At 43.9% G+C, this 24,098-nt stretch overlaps 1 protein-coding gene across 1 annotated transcript; it reads right to left on the bottom strand.

The window, feature by feature from the left end:
• Nipal1 (NIPA like domain containing 1) lies at nucleotides 1–22,168 on the bottom strand. The gene is made up of 6 exons (XM_052735104.1): nucleotides 22,051–22,168; nucleotides 11,170–11,436; nucleotides 8,472–8,528; nucleotides 5,491–5,581; nucleotides 2,555–2,715; nucleotides 1–1,879 (listed from the first exon to the last, which is right to left on the bottom strand). Exons 1-6 carry the CDS (start codon nucleotides 22,094–22,096, stop codon nucleotides 1,251–1,253), a joined length of 1,251 nt encoding a protein of 416 aa, XP_052591064.1. The 5' UTR covers nucleotides 22,097–22,168; the 3' UTR covers nucleotides 1–1,250.
• Between the last annotated feature and the right edge of the window lie 1,930 nt (nucleotides 22,169–24,098).

Here is a 24,098-nt window from a genome sequence, read left to right as displayed (position 1 = left end):
TAGAGTGAGTCAGGGAAATCAAATGCAAACTTTTAATGAGCAAAAGACACTTCCTGTAGTATGTCCGGGGTCTTAACACTTTGTTTTTAGGAATTTCTCTCTCCCTATACACTCATCAATGAGCTGAATTGGAAAGCGTGGCCAAGATGAACTCAACTGGCAAGAAAACGCATCCATAATTCAAAACAGCAACAGGTTGTGCCCATTCTGAAAATTTAGAAACGGGGTTCATAATTTCCTTAATAAAGATGAAAGTGGGAAGCTTTAAAAGAACATTAGGACATCACAAAGAATCTGTTAGTTGTTTTTGGTTTTAGAAGACCTGCCTCTGAGAGATAAGACATTTGAGAAAAACTGAAGCATGTTTTTATATGTCACATTGTGGAGTTGCTTTACAGAGACCTCCATGTCGACGAGAAGAAACCTATGGAATAATAATTTTCAAAAAGAAGTGTGGTGGTGCACATCTGTAACCCCAGCACTCAGTGGGGTGGAAGCAGGAGAGTTGTGATGAGCTCTGGGCTAGCCTGCGTCATAGAGCAAGAGCTTGCCTGAAAAAATAAACAAACCCAAAGAAAATATCCAAACTCCAACCCCCCAAAAAAAAAAGAAAAAGAAAAGAAAAAGGAACAAATTGGCTATTGTAAGTCACTGCAAAGCTAAATTCACCTGAGTCTTCCGGAAAACACATTTTTGCTTATTTCAGCCAGGTCTGTGTTAATAGAATCTCTGACATAATCATTTGTGTGTGTTTGGGGAAAAGAAAAAAAATGTATGTGTCATGTACATTTTAGGTCATTATGTTCTTTTATATTTTAAAGAAGGTATTTGCAGATGAGAGGACAAAGCTCCAGTCTTCCCATTTCTTAGTTTTAATAGCTTCAGATTATGACTCATCAGAGACCACGCAGTCAGAACCCAGTTAACTTGATCTGCCAATCACCTTGAGTCCATGACTAGGCAGCAGAGAAATGAACTGCCACCCAGCAGTGCCAAACCTATTGACCAGAAGAATTATCCAGAGACAAATATAAGCCCTTGACTTCTTTTGTCTCCGGATCTGTTTCAATGGTTGCAAAAAACATAATAGAAAGACACAAATCTTCTAGAAGAAGATCAAACTTGATTTTCCAATTTGGCTTTTGTCTTGGCCTCCCATCCAGAGTGTTGGTACAGTGTTAAATATGCTAACATACAAACAGATCTTCCAAGAGCAAGTGTTGTTTGTTTCCAGGTGTCTTGGTTGAAGTTCAAAGTTTATGGAGACTTTGGTCATCAGTCTTGCTAAACAGGGTGACATCATCATCATACACCGCGGCTGAATAGTCTGCATTCTCTAGTAAAACGTAACTGTTCTGACTGCCGTTTGGAGAAAGGCCCTCCTTCTTAGCAGTGGATGTGAGCTCACTCCAGGTGATGTCAGTGTTTTTAAAGGCATGGAGGAGGAAGATGCCATTGATGATGGTGAAGAACCCACTCAGGGTACCAATGATATCTCTGGCTTTCATGCCATACCACTCCTGGAACAAGATGGCAGAGCATGTCACCACCATGGATGTGAAGAACACGTAATAAATGGGAGTCACCAGAGAGGTGTTGAAAGTGTCCAGGGCTTTGTTGAGATAGTTAACCTGTGTCATTATGGAAAGTATAAGCACAGCCAACAGAATGAAGACCAGGGGATCCTTGTAAACAGGCTTCCACTCTAGCAGTTCCTTGATGGCAATTCCCAAGCCCTTGGCAGAAGAAACCGAAAACGCTCCTATCAAAGAACAGATTGCGATGTAGACCAGTATATTAGTCTGTCCTTTCTTGGGCGCCACGATCACAATCAGCACCAAGGAGATCACAGAGACGATCACAGCAAAGGAAATGAAGCCTGTTAGGAGGAGAAAGAATCAGGCTCAGGAGATGCTGACAGGACCAAACCTTTCCAAGGTGCCGTTAGTCATCAATTTCAAATCACAGGAATTTAGAACACGTGAGGAGTTGAATAAATACCACTCGGCTCCTTAGTGATTCATAGAGCAACTCACAAACATATCATTTGAATCTCCACAGTATCACTACAAGGCTGGCCAGGTATAGCGTTTTATATTTTTACTTAAGGAAGAGGGGCAGGGATTTGGATTCATCAGAAATCTTTTGTCTCCACTGGCCTCATCTCTTTCTGTTGCTGTGTGACAAGGACACACAGACACAAAAACGAACTGTTAACTTCTTAGAAGAAGTTATAATGAACAACTCTCACGGTGGCTTACAGCCCACAGCGGGCTTGCAGGGTACCTTCAGTGTCGACACAAACTTCCTGTGGTGATGGGCATGGTGGAGCATGGGTAAGGTCAGTACTCTGGAGGTTGACAAAGAGGACTGTAAGTTCAAGGCCATCCTGGGCTATATAGCGAGGTCCTATCTCAACAAACCAAACCAAACAACCAAACCAAGCCCAAACACATCACTCGACGAGGAAAAGAGGCAGTAACTTTGGTGGGTGTATGCTTTCCTTTTTTTGGTTTTGTTTGGTTTTGTTTGTTTTGAAGGCTGAACCACTGACCTGGATCTCTCAATTTCATTTCCATTTCACGCAAAGAAGTGACTTCTTCCTCTTGGGGGGCATGGATAACCATCACAGTTGACCCCAGTATGCTTAAAATGCAGCCTATTTTCCCGTGAATGTTCAAGTGCTCGTTTAAAAAATAGGAAGACAATATTGCGCTGTTGAGAGAGAAAAAAAATCAAATCGGCACAGCTCAGTTACCCTCTGATTCCACCGCAGTTTTGAGGTCACACTGTGGCACATGTGGCCCCGCACCCCACAGAGTTAACTAGAATGCGCTGGGTGACACTGGAAAGCCTTACACGCATAGTTCAGCAATGGTGGTTAAGCAGCGGTAGTTTACTACTTGTATAGCTCGGGAGACATGCTATGCTCCTGTTGTCTCCCCATTGCCTCTTAGAGCTGAATTAGTTTCCAGTCGACTCCTGTAAAGTAACTGCAATGAAAAGTTTCTTATAGCTCACGGGCAAAAGTAAGCATCCCTCATCCGCAATGCTTAGCTCCTGAAATGGTTCCATGGTAGGTGTTTTGGTTGTGGCTTATTTGCATGTATGAGAGCTCTTAGGAAGAGAACCTGGGCTTAAAAAGAAGAGTCACCTGTGTGTCATGTAGACTTGACAGGCTCACCGGAAGGAAATTTTACACAATATGTTTGATACGCTCATGTTTTGACTGCAGTCTGTCACATGAGGTCAGGTAAGGAATTATTCACTTATGGCATCCTACGCAGGCTCAGAATGTTTCCAATTGAGGATCACCTTGGCTTTGAGTTTAGAATCAGGGACGTCCAACCTGTACATTTAGAATATAAGCGACCACGATGTTTCAAAGACATTCATCCTAGGCTGGGGAGATGGGTCATTCAGTAAAGTGCATGCTGCATGAGAATAAACATCTGAGTTTCATGACTAAGACCCTTGCGAAAAAGCCAGGGTGGTTGTGCATAGTTTTCAAACCCCAGAGCTGAGGAGATAGAGACCAACGGATTGGGGGCTCGCTGTCCAGTTAACCTATTTGTCAAGCTCCAGGTCAGTGAGAGACCTTGACTCAACATAAAACATGTACAGTGCCTGAGAAATGACACCTGAAGCTGTCTTTTGGCCTTCATTTCACACACACACACACACACACACACACACACACACACACACACACACGCACGCACACACACACACACACACGATAGAAAGATATACACCTAGCTAGCAGGTACTCTGTTCAGAGTTGGTACATAACTAACACATACCTGTACAACCATCCAGACTGTCAAACAGTAAAACTTTTTCTCCTGTCCATCCCTGCCTGGATATTTCCGCCCATCTAAAGCTCCCAACGCTTTGCTTGTCATGACTTGCTTTCAAAATGCTCAAGGTTGGCACTGCCATAGACACCACAGTAGGACATCCTTCTGCTACACCAAGAGGCTCTCTGAGGCTTCTGCTCACCAGCCTTCTTTCTTACCATTTTCAATAAATGGTGCCATTTGACCTCAAGACGGAGGGCATTTAGGAGGTGCTTTCTCAGAGTTGCCCTCTCGTGGTCACTTGGGGGACTGCAGCCCCAGTGAAAACTTAAGTCTTCAGACAGCTTTCTACACATTAACTCATTTAAATCTCTCAATTCTATAAAGACAGAAAGAAGTAGATAGGCCTAGTCAGAAGTTTTCTACTAGATACTGACAATTTACAGACTCTAAAAAGACAAAGACAACAAAAATGGTAGCCAAGGTACACAAAGAGTTCACAGCTCATGGACCACATTCACCTGAATGCTAATACAGCCCAACTCAGAAAAGTCAGACCCATTATGCTGGATGGTTTTGTTAACTTGTCACAAACTAGATTCATCTGAGGAGAGGGAGCCTCAACTGCGGAGTTGCCTCCATCAGACTGATCTGTGGGCTTTTCTTGATTAATGATTGATGTGGGAGGGCCCAGCCGGCTAGGAGTGTGGCAACCCTGGACAGGTGTTCCTGAGTTGTATAAGAAAACAAGCTGAGCGAATTGTGGGGAGCAAGTCAGTAAGTAGTGTCTCTGCAGGGTTTCTACTTTCAGTTCCGGCCCTGACTCCGGCCCTGGCCTCCCTCAGTGAGAGACTAGATACAAACTGAAGCCCTCTCCTCCCCCAGCTGATTTTGGTAATGCTTTTATCAAGGCAACAGATCAAACTAGGACACCCACATCCTATAAAACAGGAAATCCTAGCACAGGGAACCCAGCACAGGTACCCAGCAGGCAATGATGGGATTGTAGAAAGAGTTGAAATTTAGCTTAAACACGACGTATGCCTTGAAAGCCTTCTGATAACTGTTGTCATTAATCTATGTCATTAAACTATGGCAACAAGAAAAATTCAAAGGAGGTTCACAGTTTGCTCAGGTGAGAGGTATAAAACCCTCTGGCTAGGCTTCACTGAATCATCACAAACAGAATTGGCAATTTCCTTGTCAGTAGTGAGTCAAGCTCTCCCGTCAGGTTTTCCTTTCTTTCTTTTCTTTTTCTTTTTGTTCTGCTTGTTTCTTATTAAGAGCATGGCAGTATCGCTCCTATTTCTCTTGCTAATTTTTTTTTTATGTAGCTTTCTCAAATTGTTTTTTTTTTTTTTTCAAGAGGCAAGATTAGTTTTTTTCTTTGCTGGGGATCAAACTCAAGGCCATTTGCATGTTAGCAATTCTTAGCCCAAGAAATAATCTTTTATGTCTATATTATGAATGGCTTGTCTCTAAGCTCTCAGGCGTCCCAGACATTATTTGGGACTGTCAGTGCTTTGAGAGCTCAGGTTGCATTTTTGTTGTTGTTGTTGTTGGTTGTGTGTGTGTGTGTGTGTGTGTGTGTGTGTGTGCCCGCGCAGTGATTTCCTAGCAGAATACTTCTCATGGTTTAAGTGTGCTGATGATAGTGAAGTAGCCACAGAAGCCTCTGTTGTTCACCTACCTTATGAGAACACTCAGCGCCCCCAGGGGGGTGATCAAGGTGGCAGGTGCAAATGCATAGGCCGCAAAGTTCGCGGCCTCTCCAGCTCCCACTGGAAAGCAAGCAGAACAGTGAGGAGATGGGATAAGGTCTTCATCAGAGGAGCTAGGCAAATGACTCATGACAGCAGCAGACTTCTATCTCAACGACGCTGAGGCCTACCTGAAGGCAATGATTTAACTTCTTGCAGCCTGTGGGAAAGGAATGCTGTCTTGAGACGCAGAGCTACCGTGATTGCCTGGAGACAGCAACGTGACGACGTTGAGGAAATGAGCGTACTTAGTACATGGTTTTCCACTGAGACCTGAGCTACTTGTACGGTGAAAACATATTTGGAATCCAGTAGCTTCGGAGTAAGTTGAGAACGACTGAATTTGCAATTTAGCCACGGCAGCCACATCAGGCATCTCATACAATGAGAAGGGCTTATAGGGATCGGGTGTCTGGGTGGCAGATATCCAGTTATCCCCACCACCACAGGCCCACGGCAGGAATCTCTGAATTGGAGAGGAACTACAAGCAAGTGACGATGTCTCAGGAGCTCAAGAAGATCCAAGTAGCCGTTGGAAAGTGCTAACGATGGATGTCTGAATGTAATGTTATCTGAGAAACTTGAGATCTGCACCGGGTAGTGTGCTGCAAATAACTTCCAGAGTGAGAGAAATTCCCCCAAGAGCTGGCTTTTGTGTGAAAGCCAGTTTATTCTCAGAGACTGCAGTGGGATACTTCTCCAGAAAGTGTGGTATTCCACGCTGTCCAGCTGTGTCAAGTAAACACATAGCGGAGAGAGGAGACAGCAGCCTATACTCTATTTCTTTGTCTACTTTGCTACCACACTCAAACTGCAGGAGTGCCCAGTATTAGAACATCATAAAAAATATCTAAATTGTTGTGGAAATTACTTTAACTTTGTCAACATATGTTGCATTTGTTTATGCTGCAGAATATCGCTTTAACTATGTAGAGATATGTTACTTTTGCTTATGCTGTGGAATATTACTTTATGTAAAGATACGTTACATTTGCTTATTCTGCATTGGTTTAACAATGTAAGGATGTGTGTTTAATTATGTAAAGATGTGTTGCATTCGTTTCACCTTGCCTGCCTAAGGCACCTGATTGGCCTAATAAAGACCTGAGTGGCCCATAGCTAGGCAGAGAGGGATAGGCAAGGTTGGCAGGCAGATAGAATAAATGGGAGGAGAAATCTAGGCTGGAGGAAAAAAGGGGCTCAAAAGGAGGCTCAAAAGAGGAGAAAAGAGAAGGAGAAGGAGGAGTTGCCGGGGCCAACCACCTAGACACCCAGACAGCCACGGAGTAAGAGGGAAAGAAAGACATATAGAGTAAAGAAAAGCAAAAAGCGCCAAGGCAAAAGGTAGATAAAGAGAAACAGATTAAGTTAAAAGAGCTAGTCAGGAATAAGCCTAAGTTAGGCCAAGCATTCAAAACCAATAATACGTCTCCGTGTCATGATTTGAGAGCTGGTTGGGGGCCCAAAAGAAAAGGCCTGGTACACTAAATTTACAGAGCAGTTAGGAGACTGCTCTCCTTAAAAGAGCTGGGGCAGCCTTTTCAGACTATTCGACTTCCTCTGATGCCTTTATAGTGTTCATAGTTTCAATGTTATAGATGTTGTTCTAGGCAAATCTTAAGTTCATGTGCTGATAGCCAGACAGCACCTCTAATGTATGTTTCCATCTGTACTGTCACGAGCTTTTTTGCTTGGTATACATGATATTATAAATGTAGCCATACACACTACCCCAGTATCAACAGTCCAAGAATCCTTTAATGAATCCATGTTTGGTCTCGATAAGGAATATGCACCCATTTCCAAGAGATTGTGCAGCCAGGATAGCCACAAAGTCTAGTTTAGAACTCAGAAGAAGGCCACAAGGTGATGGCACACGCCTTTAATCCCAGGGTTTGAGAGGCAGAGGCAGGCAGATCTCTGTGAGTTTGAGGCCAGCCTGGTCTGCAAAGAGAGTTCAGGACAGCCAGGACTGTTACACAGAGAAACCCTGTCTTGAAATGCGCCCCCCCAACAAAACAAAACAAAACAAACAAACAAACACCTCAGAAGAAGGGCTAGAGAGATGGCTCAGAGGTTAAAAGCACTGGCTACTCTTCCAGAGGACCCACCAGAGGACCTAGGTTCAATTCCACCACCCACGTAGGGTTCATAATTATCTGTAACTCCAGATCTGATGCCCTCTTCTGGCCTCCTCATGTACTACATGCACATTGTGCACAGAGCAATACAGGCAAAACAGGCATACACTATATATAAATAAATAAAACAGGCATACACTATATATAAATAAATAAAACAGGCATACACTATATATAAATAAATAAAACAGGCATATACTATATATATATAACAGGCATACACTATATATAAATAAATAAAACAGGCATACACTATATATATAAATAAAACAGGCATACACTATATATATATATAAATAAAACAGGCATACACTATATATATATATAAATAAATAAAACAGGCATACTATATATATATATATATATATATATAAAACAGGCATACACTTAATATATAAATAAATAAGACAGGCATGCACTTAATATATAAATAAATAAAACAGGCATACACTTAATATATAAATAAATAAAACAGCCATACACTTAATATATAAGTAAATAATTTAAAAAGAATCAGAAGATACAGAAGGGAAAATATTTCTCAGTTCTCATGGGAAATAGGAGATGTTTGTAGTAAAATATATTTGAAACACTAACTTCTTCCTCTGCACTCTGTGAAAGCACAGAGCAGGTGTCAGAGGAATGAAAACAACCTGTACATAGTTATGTAGGCAATATGCAATGTCACCACAGTCACTTCCAGACCCAGTTCCATCCTCCACAGGAGGGGAGAGTAGTTGAGTCTGAAAACTCCTGAGTTCCATACTTACTCGACAGAAGTCCTGCCCACCACACCCATTCCTTGAGGTAAGAATGTCCACCTTGCCCTGGAAAATACCAAGAGAACAAAAATCAGGTCCTCTCCTCAGGAGATAAGGGCAGAAGAGCTGACTTCTAGGGAAGGTGTCGAGCATGTGGGAGAAGGCTAGGCTTCTGGTCACCTCGGCAACTGTCCTCTCTGAGGACACTTACTTGGTCCTTCCCAAGGTCGTTTCAAGCTTTCTGTCACCCTGACTCCCGAGAAAGTTCCTTTGACTTGTATAAAACTGTATTATTGTCAGGGTCACTAACGATGTCAGTAGGCCATACAGGTATGGGTATTATAAATTCTGAATTCTTTATTTCAGCCATGGTTAAAATTAAAACCCAAACCATAACTCGTAAGCAACCCTGGTCCTAGTGGGAAGAGATATTTATACAGGATCTTTTGAAGCTTTGGATGAGTCAATTAAAGAGGAACTGGTGGGCTCTGCTTCTCCTTCACCTTGACAGACCCAAGGATAAAAGGCTTTTCTGAAGCTGCCTAGAGTCATCTCCCCATGACCATAACCACTGACCTGAGTCACTGCTAACATGTTAGCTATCGAAAATGGAATTTTCTCAATTGTGACACTTCCTGGATTTGGCCTGGATGATTTTGTTATAATTAAGAGGATATATAAACAGTTAGGATGATCTTGCAAAGTGGTTTATTATGTCTCTTTAGTATTGTCTCCTTATAAAATTTACTAATGGCTAAACAGGAATCATCCCATCATACAACATGTCTGCACCTCTCATCTGTACTTTTTACTTGAGTGGTTGGCCTATTTTGTTAGGTGTGGTGGTTTGAAAGAAAATGCCCCCCAAAGGGAGTGGCACTGTTAAAATGTGGGTTGTTGAAAAAGGTGTGACCTTTTTGGAGGAAGTGTGCCACTGTGAGGATGGACTTTGAGGTCTCTTTTGTTCAAGTTTTCAGCTCCAGCACCACATCTGCCTGCACACCACCATACTCCCTGTCATGATGATAATGGACTGAACCTCTGAAACTGTAAGCCACCCCAATTAAATGCTTTCTTCGTAAGAGTTGCCGTGGTCACGGTGTCTCTTCACAGCAATAAAAACCTAACTAAGCACGCCTTTAATCCCAGCACTCGGGAGGCAGAGCCAGGCGGATCTCTGTGAGTTCGAGGCCAGCCTGGACTACCAAGTGAGTTCCAGGAAAGGCGCAAAGCTACACAGAGAAACCCTGTCTCGAAAAACCAAAAAAAAAAAAAAAAAAAAAACCTAACTAAAACATTAGGGTATGCATTTTTCTTGTCTGCAACTGTTCTTTATATATTAGAAATTTTATAACACTGTGTCATATATTTAATAGCCCTCCATATCATCTGATTGTTTAGTTTCAAGTAAGTTATTTCCAAATAGGATGTCTGTGTGTGGCCTATTTTATCCACTCAGAGAATTATTATTTTTCTGCACTCAGAGAATCTCTTAAGTTACACAGAATATAGTCTTCCTTTACACAGAATAGATTCATGCTTAAGAAGGCTTTCTTTGGGGCTAAAAGTTATTTCAAGTTCAAAGAATCTGGAGTGTATTTTGCAGAATGGTAAAAAGTAGAACTCTCACATTTTTTCCCCTCTACTTTTTCCCAATTTGTCTCAATATTTTTAGTGGAATAATTCATTTTTCTTCACTGGTCTGAAATACGACTTTTTAAAATTACATATTAGCTTTTATATGTAATCTGTTCTGTGGGAGACCTGCTCCAACATTTTCCCCAGGGTACTCTTAAGGAGGGAGAAGTGAGAAATATTTAGATAGAAATATAGAGGGGGAGAGAAACAGATAGAAATGCAGCATAGCCTCAGGAGGGCCTGGATCCTCATCCACAGGCCCTCACTGTCTCTTCTAAAGGGCTTTTTTAAAGAAATGGGAAGGGGTGGAGCAAAGACCTCCCCTTAGCACAGCCAATCACCTAGTAACCACGCACGTGGTCAAGCAATCCTGTAATGCAGCCCTGCTGGGTAAAGCAAGCTCAGCTCTCACTAGGAACCTTTGTGGGCCTCCACACTGTTCTACCTGGACATTTTCAACAATCTCTTACTATTTGTTTTAATTCCAGTACCAAATTGTTTTCATTAAGACCAAAATATAGTGTATTTTCTGATGGAGCAATGCTCCTCTCTCACGACTCCTTCAGAAACTTGTTTACATAATTTACAGTCATTTATTTTTCCATAGTGACCCAGGAAAAAATATTTAAGTTTCTTGTGCTATTACAGTTCATGACAATGAATATAAATGTGTGGCTAATGCAATCAAACAGGCTACTTGGCATCTGGAATGTCACTATAAATAGCAGTATAATTCTACTACTACTCATTCATTGATTCCACAAATATTTGGTGGGTGCTAACCACTGCTGAGTACATGGTTTATGAGTCTGCTACCAGTAAACAAGTAAACCTGATGACTAAAATGAACAATAATGCAATACCTTAGAGGCAATGAAGGAAACTGTTCGGTTCAATGACAGAAATTGAGGGAGGCCATTCTAGGAAGGTGGACTACGACAGAATTCAGAGCCATGAGTCAACTAGACAAAAGGCAGAGAGTTCTGGGCAAAGGGAAAAGCTCTTTGGGTAGAGAGGAACGTGCTCAAGAACTCGAGTGGTGACTTTGCCTGTTGAGTGTGTCTCTTACCTGCTCTAGTGATGCCCTTGTTGGCCAGTTGCAAGAGACCCTTCTTTTTGAGTATGAAACTTGAACCAATAAAAATGCTGGAGCTGATGGCCAGTGCCAAGCCCCCATAGAGACTGTATTTATTTTCGACATTTTCAGAAATGCTGAAATTGTTGATAGTGGAACTCAGGTTCGTGTAGAGGGCAGGATAAGGCAGCAGCTGTGACACGCTTGTGATCTCACAGGAAGCCTGGGAAGAGTTCGAACAGACCAGAGACAGCACGTGACCTGGCAAAAAAGAGGAGGAGGAAGAGATGTTAAAAATGCGAGGGAGCTGCGTAACAACTTATTCCTTTCTGCAAAAGAGAGGCTTGAGTTGATGGAAACGCATTTTTACTGTAAGCAGGGAACTCCGTACGCGGTGGTGCACAGGCCTATAGACACTTTCTTTCTCTTCCTTCCTTCCTTCCTTCCTTCCTTCCTTCTTCCCTTCCTTCCTTTTCTTCCTTCCTTCCTTCCTTCCTTCCTTCCTTCCTTCCTTCCTTCCTTCCTTCCTTCCTTCCTTTCTTTCCCCCCCTTTTTTTTTTCTTTCGAGGAAGGGTTTCTTTGTTTAGTCCTGGCTGTCCTGGAACTCACTCTGTAGGCCAGGCTAGCCTCCAAGTCAGAGATCCACCTGCCTCTGCCTCCCCAGTGCAGGGACTGGTGCTGGGGTTTCAGGCATGGGCCACCACAGCTCAGCCCTGTAGACACTCTCATATAGCTTGTACACATTCTTAAAATGATTTAAAAATTGCTTAGTTGTCATTGTTCAAAGAGGAGAGATTCCATGTGAAAGTCCAGGATCCTCTGATCAACTGAATGGCCTGGCATCATGTGGATCTTTGTTACAGTAAGGAAGCAGCAACCTGTTGGAAGTGTGAGTGCTTGTGTAGACCTGGCTTGCGTTCCACAGTTCACCACAGCCCACCCCACCCCATCCACCGCACTCCTTCTCACGATCAGACTGTCTCTCAGAAAGCAGGGCTTTCGGCAAAGAAATGTGGAGAAGGCTGTGGTGACGCCACTGGCCTATAAACTACCCTATTATAGGAAATTTAGCTGAGCCATTTGTGGGTTATGAACTGTGCATTCCAGAAAAGGCATTAAACTTTAATTTTGCATGCCACTTTGCCCAGAGAAAATCATTTTTCAGTTTAACTAATTCAGAATTTTGTGGAAAAATGAATTAAACATCAGTAGGCTTTATAAATAATAAGACTGAAGCAAGAATGTAAACCCACGGGAACAGACCCATTCTGTGCATTGGGGCTTTTAGGCTAAGCCCTGAAACATGAAATGGAAACATTGTACACAATAGGAGAAACTTCTAACCGTCTGTCACTTGAACAGATTCTGAGTCAAAACTCTTAAATATTTCAAGGAAATTACATGATTAGAAATGTTCTAGAATATCTTTTAAAAGAGCAAAGCTACACAGAAAAACCCTGTTTCGAAAAAAACAAAAAAAAAAGAAAAAGAAAGAAAGAAGGAAGGAAGGAAGGAAGGAAGGAAGGAAGGAAGGAAGGAAGGAAGGAAGGGAAAGAAAGAAAGAAAGAAAGAAAGAAAGAAAGAAAGAAAGAAAGAAAGAAAGAAAGAAAGAAAGAAAGAAAGAAAGAACAAGTGCAAATGTTCGAAGTAGCCAGGACTCGGCATTCTTCCAGTGGGCATCCCACCTCAACCCGAGACATGAGCCGGGAGTGGTGGCTCTCTCGAGTAATTCGGGCACTTGGGAGTTCAGCTCACAATTTTGGGGCCGGCCTGGATTACCGGAGGGGCAACGGACAAAATAAAACAAAAAACAAAATAGCCAACCAAAGAAACAACAGACCGCAAACAAACGGGCAGTGAGCAGGAAACATTTTTGCTGGTTACAGTTCTGACGGCGTTCATTCCCGAGAAAACAACGTGGAACGTAACTTCCCAATGAACACATTCCTGTCCTTCAGTCTGCAGCTAACATAACCATTCCAGAGCTTCATCCATGAGATCAGGGTGGGCGGACCTCATTCCAGCACAACAATATGCCTTCTAAGTAGCTGATGGAGCAAAAACAGTTCCTACACTTTAGGGGGTGTGGGGACAGCGGTGCCAAGGGAACGCAAATAATTTTTGGTTGCATTTTCCAAGTTCTCTGTGGAAGTGGCAGACACGAAGGCTGGGGGTTTTATGGCAGGAGAAAAAAAATAAAAAAATTTGCTTGGTTACTGATCTTAGAACTTCAATCGTTTTACGTTTTGGGAGTGTATTCAGGGAGGAAAGCCCACAGAGGCTGTGACAGAAGGAGAGAGAGAGAATGGGGGTGTGGAGGTGCCCAGGGCACAGGGAAGAGGGGGTGGGGCACAATGTGTGGGTAGAGACCCTGGAGGATATTAGAGAATTCAAAGCTATCTCTAATCAGAGTAGGCGTCTCAAGATCCCTGGACACAGGCATTCATTATTCAAGGAGTTGAATCTAGACTTTACTCAACATTGAAAGTCTATAAAAGTCACTGAAAAATTGTAATAGACCCTGCCAGTCACTTTGAAAGTGACTACAAATGTATACCACCAGAGAGCTTGCTCAATTTCTTTGATGTTATTTTCAAAATATTAAGTAAAAATTAGTTAGGAGATGTGTGTCATTTGTCAAAAAGAATAATACTTGAACTCTGTCAATGAATCAACCACACAATTTATGAAATAAAATATTACTCCTTATAGATGACACCTACCCTGGACTCTCTTTAACGTTTCTCTCCTTAAAGTGGTGATTTCCTTGCTACAGCGCCAAAGACGTGTAACTGCAAATGGCCCAGCCATGTAACCCAGGTCAACCTTATTATTTCAGAAAATTATAAATATAACATATAAGTAAAGCCAGTAAAATCTAAATGTTCATACAAAGGTGAAAAGCTTTCATCTCTCAAAACTCTGTCTCTAGAGAACCGTTTAACTGTACAGTTTATGACAGGCTATCTGATTTCTAGAGAGTCTATGGTTGGGCAAAGCTACATTTGGACTTGAGAATCACAGCCATGCATTCCCAGGTTGAGATAGCCTCGTCTCCCATCTAGTCTTCTGTGTTGATTAGTCACTCCTTAGCCTTCCCATTGTTGGCATAAAGTTCTTCCCCTGGTGTGATTTGGATGTTAAATGTCCACGAAAAGCCTCGTCCTCAGGGTGGTACTATGGGGAGACAGTGGCGCTGCCAGAGCTGGGCTCTAATAGGGCGGTCCTTTGAGTCACTGGAGGTGTGGCCTATTGGGAAACTCTTCTTTCATTTTTCCCTCCTCCCATGATGAGGGGGGCAGTTTTCTCCTGCTATAGGCTCCCATTGTGGTGTGCTGCCTCACCACAGCTCCAAAGCAATGGGATAAAAAGTCCCAGACTGGACCTTCCAAAATGACGAGACACAATGTGTCGTTCCTCTTTATAAACCACTTCTCTCTGTTGATTATCTCTGCCGCTGATGTTGAGAGCTCAGCAGAGGTGGCATGGATTCAAGCTTCAGCTTCCTTACCATCCCCTCACTATCTCCTCTTCCATCGGGGGTCTCATATACTCCAGGTTGGCCTTGAACTTGCTATGTAAGCAAGAGTGACCATGAATTTCTGGTTCTCCTATATCTACCTTCCAAATGATGGGATTAAAGACACGCACCATCACACCTGGTTTATGTGGTGTTTGGGACCAAGCCCAGGGCTGTGTGTGTACTTGGTAAGTACTCCAGCAAAGGAGCAACATCCTTAGCCTGAGTTTACTCTCTTGCACATCTGTAATTCTCAGAGCTGCTGCTGGCCTTTTGGCCTGAGTCCCACTCATAAAGAAAACACAAGGAAGTCCTGAGAACCAGTCCCAGGCAGATACGCAGCCTGAAGCAGGAACCCAGTCTGGTCCACCCTTCAGTCGACTTGCAGACACATCTGTAGGAGTAGAGTACAGCTACCCATCTCATTGTTGTAGAAAATCCGAATGAAATCTTTCTGTCCACCACAATTCACTCTCCAGACTTGAGTCACTGCCAGCCAGATAACACCTCCCTTCCCTTGCTTGATCTCACTAGCCCCAATTCCTACCAACGCTAAAATTTAAAACTTCATACGCTGTGGAACTTGCTCACCTCTGACCCTGTATTGCATGGCTCTCCCTCCCACCCATTCCTCAAACAGCACGTTATACTTTCACTCACTCATCCAACTTTTTTTTTATTGTCTTTTAGCTGCCATGAATCTTTTAGAAGCTGGGGGTACAGCAGAGAATGTAACAACATTCTCACTGTCTTGTATTCTAATGGGAAAGATCGAGAAATGAACTGTGCAGTATGTTGAAATGCCAAGAAAAGCAATAAAGGTGCACACATATGTATATTTTAAAAACAAGATTAGGTAGAAAACTCTGCTACATGTAAAAGCAAAAACCGGAGACAGAAGTGTGTTTGGAGGGGTAAAGGGACTGTACAGTCAGCTGGGTGGAGCGACAGACTGGAGGGAGATGGAAGGAGATGTGGTCTCAGGGCCGTTAGGGCAAGTTCGGGTGAACTGAGCGGGTGGAAAAGACGGTCCCACCCTGTCGTTCCTCTTTCAAAGAGTAAGTGCACCTGCCTAGAGTCCACAGACTCGTGGGCCCGCTTCCTCTGTCTGTTGAACCTTACTAGGTCCAGCTGTCTCCTCTTTAGTTGTCTTAGACTAGTTCCTTACAGCTTTTATAGTGGCTACTATCTAGCCCATTCCAGAGTGCTGGCACACATAGCCAGCAGCTTCTTGGCACCGAAATGCCTCCTCCTGGGTTTGCAGGTATAGCTCAGCGGCGGAGCACAAGCTCAGTTACGCACATCCCCAACACACTTCCTTAGACAGCCGTTCTCTGCAGTTCCAATCAAAAGAAACTTGCAATTCCCTCTCAGCAAATTATCCTACTGAATGCTCCCAATCAATCACACTTCTCCTCACAGCTTGTGTCTTTGTAACATTTTGCAGATCCATACAGTTAGGGATTTGCTCAACCAAACAGCTGTCGAGCCTGTAGCACCCGATAGGCCGCGCTAGCCATCTATTTGTTCATGCGCAGTCAGCTCCCCTGTGAACTGGTGAGGCGGGTCAACAGGGCAGGCGGACAAGCCGTTGCTCCTGCAGAGCAGGAAACTTTAGTGGAAGCACAAGCAAACAAGAATAAATGGAGGAGACAGACAGGAAGGATAAATCACTTAAACTGATTTGGAACAGAATAAAGGCTAGACATAAATTAGAACGCATGTGGAACACAATGAGAAAGAACAGCACACGTTTGGGCGTCACTTCACAGCGGACAGATGTGCATGTAAACTCTCATGCAGCTGGGTACAATGCCCATTATCTCAATTAAGAAAACAGAATTGAGCGAAGAGGGTGTAGCCCAGAGGCACACGCTTGCCTGGCATGGGGGAGACCTTAGGTTTAATCCCCAAGCACTTCAAAAACAAATAAACTGCAATGAAAACACCAAAGCAGCAGGTGCATCAACAAACCCTTCAAAATGGAGATGAGAGGATGCCACCGGTTTAAAAGCTCTATCTTGAAACAAGGTCTTCTTCAAGTGGCCTGTGGGAAGGCCATGTCACAGGACTGCTGGCCCTGGGGTTTCCATAACTGCTGTTCTCACACTTCACCATCAGTAAGAAAGGTCACCCAATTGCTAAGGGTTAAATCCTCTGGTGGGCAGGGAAAGGGGGAGGCGAGAGGCAGCCAGCATGGTGTTGCAAGCCTTTAACCTCAGGACTCAGGGGCAGAGGCCGGTGAATCTCTAAATTCAAGGTCAATCTGGTCCACATTTTGAGTTCCAAGCCAGCCAAAAACTATGTAGTGAGAGACCCTGTCTCAAAAACACTAAAAATGAATAAATGAATGATTTGAAATGAAAATGCAGGAAAGGAACTTAAGAAACATTCCAGTAACCTTGCATGCACGTTAAGGATTTTAAAAACAATCACTTATAGACATCACTATTTTCTAAACAACTTTTAATGGAGAGTTTTATTTTGTTTTTAAGTAGTGCTGAATTTTGGCCCTTAGGAAATCTTTAGGACTTATGAAAAACAAACAAACAAACAAAACAAAAAAACAAAACAAAAAAACAAAACAAAACCTTGTCTTAGTTGTCTTTTTAAGATATTGAGGAAATTTCTTTCAGAGCATTTGATAAGCAGTCATATTTTATACAGAAAATCAAATTGTCTTAATAAAAACTGATCATATGATGGGTTTTGAGAAATGCCCATCACGTGTACTTTTTTGACAGAGTAATGTGTAGAAATTCTAAGACCACATCACGTCTCGGGGCCATGGAATGGGTAGGGCACCTTGTTAGTTCCAGCTGGAATAACCAAGTAGAGCCTGTGTTGATGTCTAAACAGCAGTTACTTTCTACAGCCCTGGAGGCTGCAAGTCTGAAGTCAGCCTGGCCTCGTGGTTGGGCTCCTGGTAACATTCTGGTGACAGCCTCCTCCTCTCTGTAGGGTGAGATTTAGGGCACTGCAGGCTGGACATCCATCATCCAAAAATCCCAAACACTAGAAAACACGAAGCTTTTGAGCACTCATAGGACATTAGTGGAAAATTCCACATCAGGAAACTCAGTTTTATCTAAAAAAATATTTTTAAATGCTGTATAAAATTATCCTCAGAAAACATGTATGATTTTTATAGAAAATGTGTGTGAACTTATTGTTTAGACCATTCCCAAGATATCTCATTATGTACATGTGTGGTGATATTTTATTTGTGCTGAAATGTGATATATTATCTGTATGTTAATAAATAAAGTTTGTCTGGAGATCAGGGTCATAGCTAGCCATAAACAGAAGTCAGGTGGTGTTAGCACACGCCCTTTACCTGATCACATGGCAGGCAGTCTCTCTGTGTGGTCAAGGACACAGCCAAGCGTGGTGACACAAGCCTTTAATTCCAGTACCAACCATAGAGACCTGGAGGTCTGTATAGACAGGCAGTGACGGGGAAGTGATGTGGCTGGACTTAGAGCCAATGAGAAGGCAGAACAGGAAGGCAATAAAGGCACAGGTTAGACAGGAAGAAGTTCTCTTGGGAAGCTACAGCGATGTGGTGAGCTAAGGTTAGTTGGTAGCTATTGCTCTGATCTCTACGGCTTACACCTCTGTATTTGGATCTATGTTTCTTATTTAATAAGACTGTTTAGAAATTCGTCTAGCTGGGCGGTGTTGGTGCACGCCTTTAATCCCAGCACTCGGGAGGCAGAGCCAGGCGGATCTCTGTGAGTTCCAGGCCAGCCTGGACTACAAAGCGAGTTCCAGGAAAGGCGCAAAGCTGCACAGAGAAACCGTCTCAAAAAACAAAAACAAAAACTAGTATTTTTGCCGGGTGGTGGTGGCGCCCACCTTTAATCCCAGCACTTGGGAGGCAGAGGCAGCCAGATCTCTGTGAGTTTGAGGCCAGCCTGGTCTACAGAGCAAGATCCAGGAAAGGTGCAAAACTACACAGAGAAACCCTGTCTTGAAAAACCAAAAAAGAAAGAAAGAAAGAAAGAAATTCATCTACATATATGTAAATATTTCTCCAATCCCCAAACGTCTGAAATCGGAACTACTTCTGACTCTAAGCATTTTGAATGAAGGATGCTTAGGCTGTAATCCCCTGCATGAAAGCCTTGGCCCTATGACCAGTTATCTCCCAAAGTCCCCATTCCTCCGTCTTGCCATACTGGAATACGGGCTGCGATGTGAAACAGGAAGGGTGCAACTCTCAATGGACTGCACACACTTTCAAGTGAAATACAGGCCCCAATAATAGCATGTTTAGTTTGACACGGACCCTGTAGCCATATTAAATTCTCTAGTTCAGGGCTGGAGAGATGGTTCAGAGGTCTTATAAGAGCACTGGCTGCTCTTCCAAAGGTCCTGAGTTCAATTCCCAGCAACCACACGGTGGCTCACAACCATCTATAATGAGATCTGGCACCCTCTTCTGGTGTGCAGGCAGAACACCGTATACATAATAATAAATACATCTTTTAAAAAAAATTCTCTAGTTCAGTTTCTGTATCTGTAAAACAGAAAATAAAACTACAGAATTTAGTTTTGCAGGAGTGAATGGATCTGTTTTATATGAACGTTTTGACTTTTCAAGATTATCTACCAATGTGGAAGCAGAAGAGGAAGATACGGCCAGTTCTCCAAGAGTCACAATTCCTTAATTGCCTGTTCTTATAATTTTTTAAGTTATTTTTATCTCAAGTATGGGGGTGTTTGGCCTGCATGTTTGTCTGTGCACGCCATACATGCCTGGTAGCCTCGGAGGGAAGAAGAAGGGGTTAGATCCCCTGGGAGTGGAGTTACAGAGGAGTGGCAACTGCCTTGTAGATGCTGCAATCAAAATCGCGCCTTCCCAAAGAGCCCTCAGGAGGCTTGACCACTGAGCCTTCGCTCTAGCTCCTGATTCCCTCTTCTTAAAACCGAAGACACTCAGGTCCGGGAAACAGAAAGCATCAACTCTAAACACCATCACAGGCATTTTCCTCTTGTCTAGCTGTAGCCTGAGAAAAGTGGCTCACTCTACGAAAGAAAATTTTGAAAACCCCGGATTCCTCTCTTGCCTGAAGCTTGCTTTTCCAACCCCAAGTCAGCTGAGAGCTCCTCAGATACGAAAATTTATTGATATCCTTTTGGTAGTCAAGTGTTTCTATCCTCTAGGCCACCATAACATCACCTTCACAGTCCCTGACAGAAAATGCTTATGAAGTTGGAGTGTCCCAGGGAATGGCTGTAGTTTTTGTATTCTGTTTTCATGGGGCTGCATGTCCATTGTTAATAAAACGCTATTGGCTGTTGAATTTGATTTGAGTTCTGTTAGAACACTACAAACAGCGCTGAAAACCAAATGATAAAAAAATTCTTTATACGTATTTGTTTGTTTGTTTATTTTGAAATAATTTGGAGTTATAAGGTCTTTTGAAGTATTCAGTCATGATTTAAAAATTGAAATCAAAGTACTACTGTAATTTTTTCTTTGTGGGCATCTAATGGAACTACTTTATTTTCAGACTCTATGATTAGCTCGTCATTTGGTCTAGGGTCTGGGCCACCCAGTCTGCAAGACCACCCACACCTTCAGTGCATCTTAGACTTTGCCACCACATTATCGGGTACGTTATCGGCTCATTTGCTTCTTGGGGACTACCTGTCACTAGGGTAGTAAACTGCATGGGAGTTCTAGAATCAAGGGCCAGACTGATGACAACCCTTTCCTAGGACCTAGACCAGTGCTCGGCTCACAGAACCCTTGTTTATCACCTCAAATGAATCAGCGAGAGAAACAGACTCCATCTAAGCCCCATCAGGCACTGCCCTGTAGGTTTCCTGTGTTATCACACCTGCACCTACTTTGACTGTGAACAATAAGATCTCTTGACACTTTAGAGATTAAAAAAAAGAGCCAAGAGGACTCAGGCTGAAGCCTAGTCTTCTCATACTCCTGTAAAACACGGGTTAACCTCTTCCTTCTTTCCCAGCAACATCCCCCACAATTAATCACAGAGGTGAAACAGAGCTTCAGTATCTCTTGCTGTTACTAAATGCGTGAGTAAAGCAGGAAAAATATCCAGAGGTCAAATGAGTGGGTGCAATCTACGTACAGATCCCTGAGCAAACAAGGGCAGGGTACATTAGTGCCGAAATGACTTTGTGGCTTCAGAGTTACTCAGAAAGGGGACTAACTACAACATGGCTGTCTAGGAAATAACCCTAGATTCAGCTGCCTTAGGGACCACCAATCTCATTTTGGGGATAGTTTGTGAGTTATTGCGGACTTTTCTTTTACCTGTCCCTCCCCTTTCTCACTAGCTGTGTTTTGATGAGTTCCTCCCTCTCTTTCTCCCCTTCCTTCTCTTTCCATTCTCCTATAGTTAAGCTACACACAGAAGAAGATGAGAGGAGAGTATACGAAGAATGTTGCCTTCTGAAAGGGGCGGTTCGTACTAGACAGTTCTCTGCCTTCATTCTCTTTGAGTCGTTGGCAAGTAGATTAGAAATGGCCTTTGCCCTGACACTATAAAAAAAAATAATGATAATTTCATTTGCAATGCACACTTCCCAAGACTGCCTCACTCCTTTCCCCTGTTTTCATCCCAGTTCACGCTCACCTTCTGTGTTGAGACCGCAGGAAGCCCAGCGGATGTGTGAACATCTGGCAGAGAGGGCAAGGGCCCAGGGATTTTACAGGGCAAGATGGGGGCCGTAAATCCCAGCGCGGTCCGCAGGAAGAATTTACCAAAGGGCACGCCCAGTTCCCTGTTTGAGTAGTCTCTCTAGTCATACTCCTAGCTCGGGTGGGAGATGTTTCATTCCGAAGGCAGAGCAGCCACGCCTGGCACCCGCCCCGCTGTACTGGGGACCCAGGCGCAGTCCGCGAAGGGCGCAGCGTGGGAGGCCCACGGGGATCCCCGGCTCGCCGTCTGCCCGGCAGGTGGCGTGGACCACGGACTCTGGAATTGAGGCTGAGTCAGAGGAAACTTCCTCCCCGACCAAACCCGGTTGTTTGCCCTAAGCATCCCGAGTTTCCCCGCCACACATTCAGCACTACGTAATTGACACGGGCCCGCCCGGAGACCAAAGTGGGTGTCCCGTCTGTCCTGCCTCCCATTTGGGCTTCCCCCCCAGAGCCTGGAGTGTGATGGGCACAGCTCAGTATTTACTGTCCGGCTGGTGGGACAGCCGAGTGAACGGCGGGAACCCCGAAGGACCAGGGGACCGCGTTAAGAACCCGCACATTTTCTTCGGATCTAGTTGTAACTTGAGACGGCCGGCGCATCTGGGCTCCCAGCGACCTAAGTGACAGTGACAGATATCCCCACTCTGCCGCCACCAGGCCTGACACTCACCTTCTCGGCAGGGCTCCCCGGGTGGCAGCCTCAGCTGACCCCCCATGGCCTGGGGACCGGGCTTCCTCGGCGCTGGCACTAGTTTCTCACGCACCTGTACCCCGGGACCCACGGCGGAGCTTCGGGGTCCGCCCAGGGTGTGCGCTGGCTCCTCCCCCGTGGCAGCCTCAGCCAATGAGAGTGGCTGGGTGTGGCATCGGAGCGAGCCACGCCCCCTGGCCCGGTGGTTGGAGGCTCATGCTCCGCCCATTGACGGCCGGCGTGGCTCTTTCACTGTCCTGGGTGTCTGTAGGGTGGGCCGGGTTGCGTGAGTGTGCAGGCCAGAAACACCTGTCCCAGAAGGCTTATGAGGTCACAGCGTGGATGCTGCCGAAGCCGCTCCCGGAGTTTACTGGAGTAGAATCTGTGCTGAGGTGCCCCCTTCTGGCTGTCCCGGAGCTCACGATTTTGTGCTAGCTGGCATCTGTGGGCCCTGCCCATTTGTGGGAGTCTTCCATCACTGGCTTTTATGGCACAGGACCCTGTCTGCTGGATTTCTGCGCTGAATCCATGCTAAAGTTTACTCTGGGAATTTTCGAACAGGCTTGGTGCCTCTTACGTACCCCCCTTGTCCTCCACGCCCACCTGTTTTCAACCAGGAGGTATCTCCCTCTCCACACACTCAACTCCTTTATCCCCACGCCCAGTCATATAGATGTATGAAATAAGCTTCTAAGGGAACATCAATGCCCAAACTTAGGAAATCTGTTCCCACACCGAGGTTTATGTTATTCTAGCTGTGCGTTACCTAGCATACAGGCACATACATGAATCGACTTATTACATTGCGCAGTTTATTAACTCCGGTTTGCAGATGAGAGATTCAAGGTAAAGGATGAGGTGGAGTAACCTAGCCATGAGGTATTTATATCTCGAGAAATGGGCACACTTCCTGCTGAAACTTTCAGCGGGGAGAGTCGGGAGTGTGCATACGTGTGGGGTGCCTTTGTGCTCTGGCACTAAAACACTGTACTCCTATCCGCTCTCCTCCCCTTGATTCTAGGTGTTCTTGAACAGCTATTAACTTTATTGCCTAAGAGTTTCACTGCAGAGATTCAGCTTGCTTTTCTTGTTTTCGGGCTTATGAGACAAGACTTAAATCCAAATTAGTCAATAATCCAAGGTGCATACTTGTTACGTGGGTATGACTTGTGGAAAAAGAATGGGGTGGGGACGGGAACAAGCGAAAGTGGCGAGGATGATTTAAGACGGTTTTGGATGGGGAGCCTTGTGAATTAGACAGCTATTTAAGTATTTTCTTTGGCCATCAGAGTTGAAGTTTTGTCTTCATCTTAAATTGGCAATGATAATAAATCACTATCAGGCACTTATATCAGGTACTTACTACTATTTAACAAACATCAGTTACTATGTGGCAAAAACTGTCCTAAGCATTTTATAAAAATTTGTTTAATTCATATGAAAGCTGTTTCAAGACAATAGATGTTGCTATTCTCTGCTTTATGCTTCATATCTTCACTTGAAAATGTTCCCTTGAGATGCATTATTTTTCTTTGTTTGCAAACGTATGCACACATGTGTATGCAGGTGCACATGTCCGTGTGTCTGTGGAAGCCAGAAGGTGATACCAAGTATTTTGCTCAATTGCTCTTCCCTTTATTCCCTCGAGATGAAGGTCTGTTACTGAACCTGGAGACAGCCTAGTCAGCAAGTCCCAGAAATCCTTCTGTTTCAGTCCTCCAGAAAGCTGCGGTTATAGGTGTGAACCATATTAGCTTTTTATGTGGGTTCTGGTCTTCCTGTACGTGCAGAAGAGCTGTTCCCTTCCAGGTCATCTGTCCTGCACTTTGAGATGAAGGTCAGTTTTTCACAGGAGGTGCTTTGTTATAATTCTTCCTTATTTTGGTTCTGGCAATCCTCTGGAAAAAATACTCAAACTTATTTATGATCACAGCTGTCCCAAGCTCAATGTGGCCTAAGCAGAAATTGACCATGAATTTTCTTTCACTGACTGTTTCTAGATGAGCATATATGCGGACATCACACAG

This window comes from Peromyscus californicus, unplaced genomic scaffold, assembly GCF_007827085.1.
Source record: "Peromyscus californicus insignis strain IS unplaced genomic scaffold, ASM782708v3 Scaffold_13__1_contigs__length_99412109, whole genome shotgun sequence".
Taxonomy (NCBI): domain Eukaryota; kingdom Metazoa; phylum Chordata; class Mammalia; order Rodentia; family Cricetidae; genus Peromyscus; species Peromyscus californicus.
The sequence above is the reverse complement of the archived record's forward strand: the minus strand, read 5'-3'. Positions and strand labels throughout refer to the sequence as shown.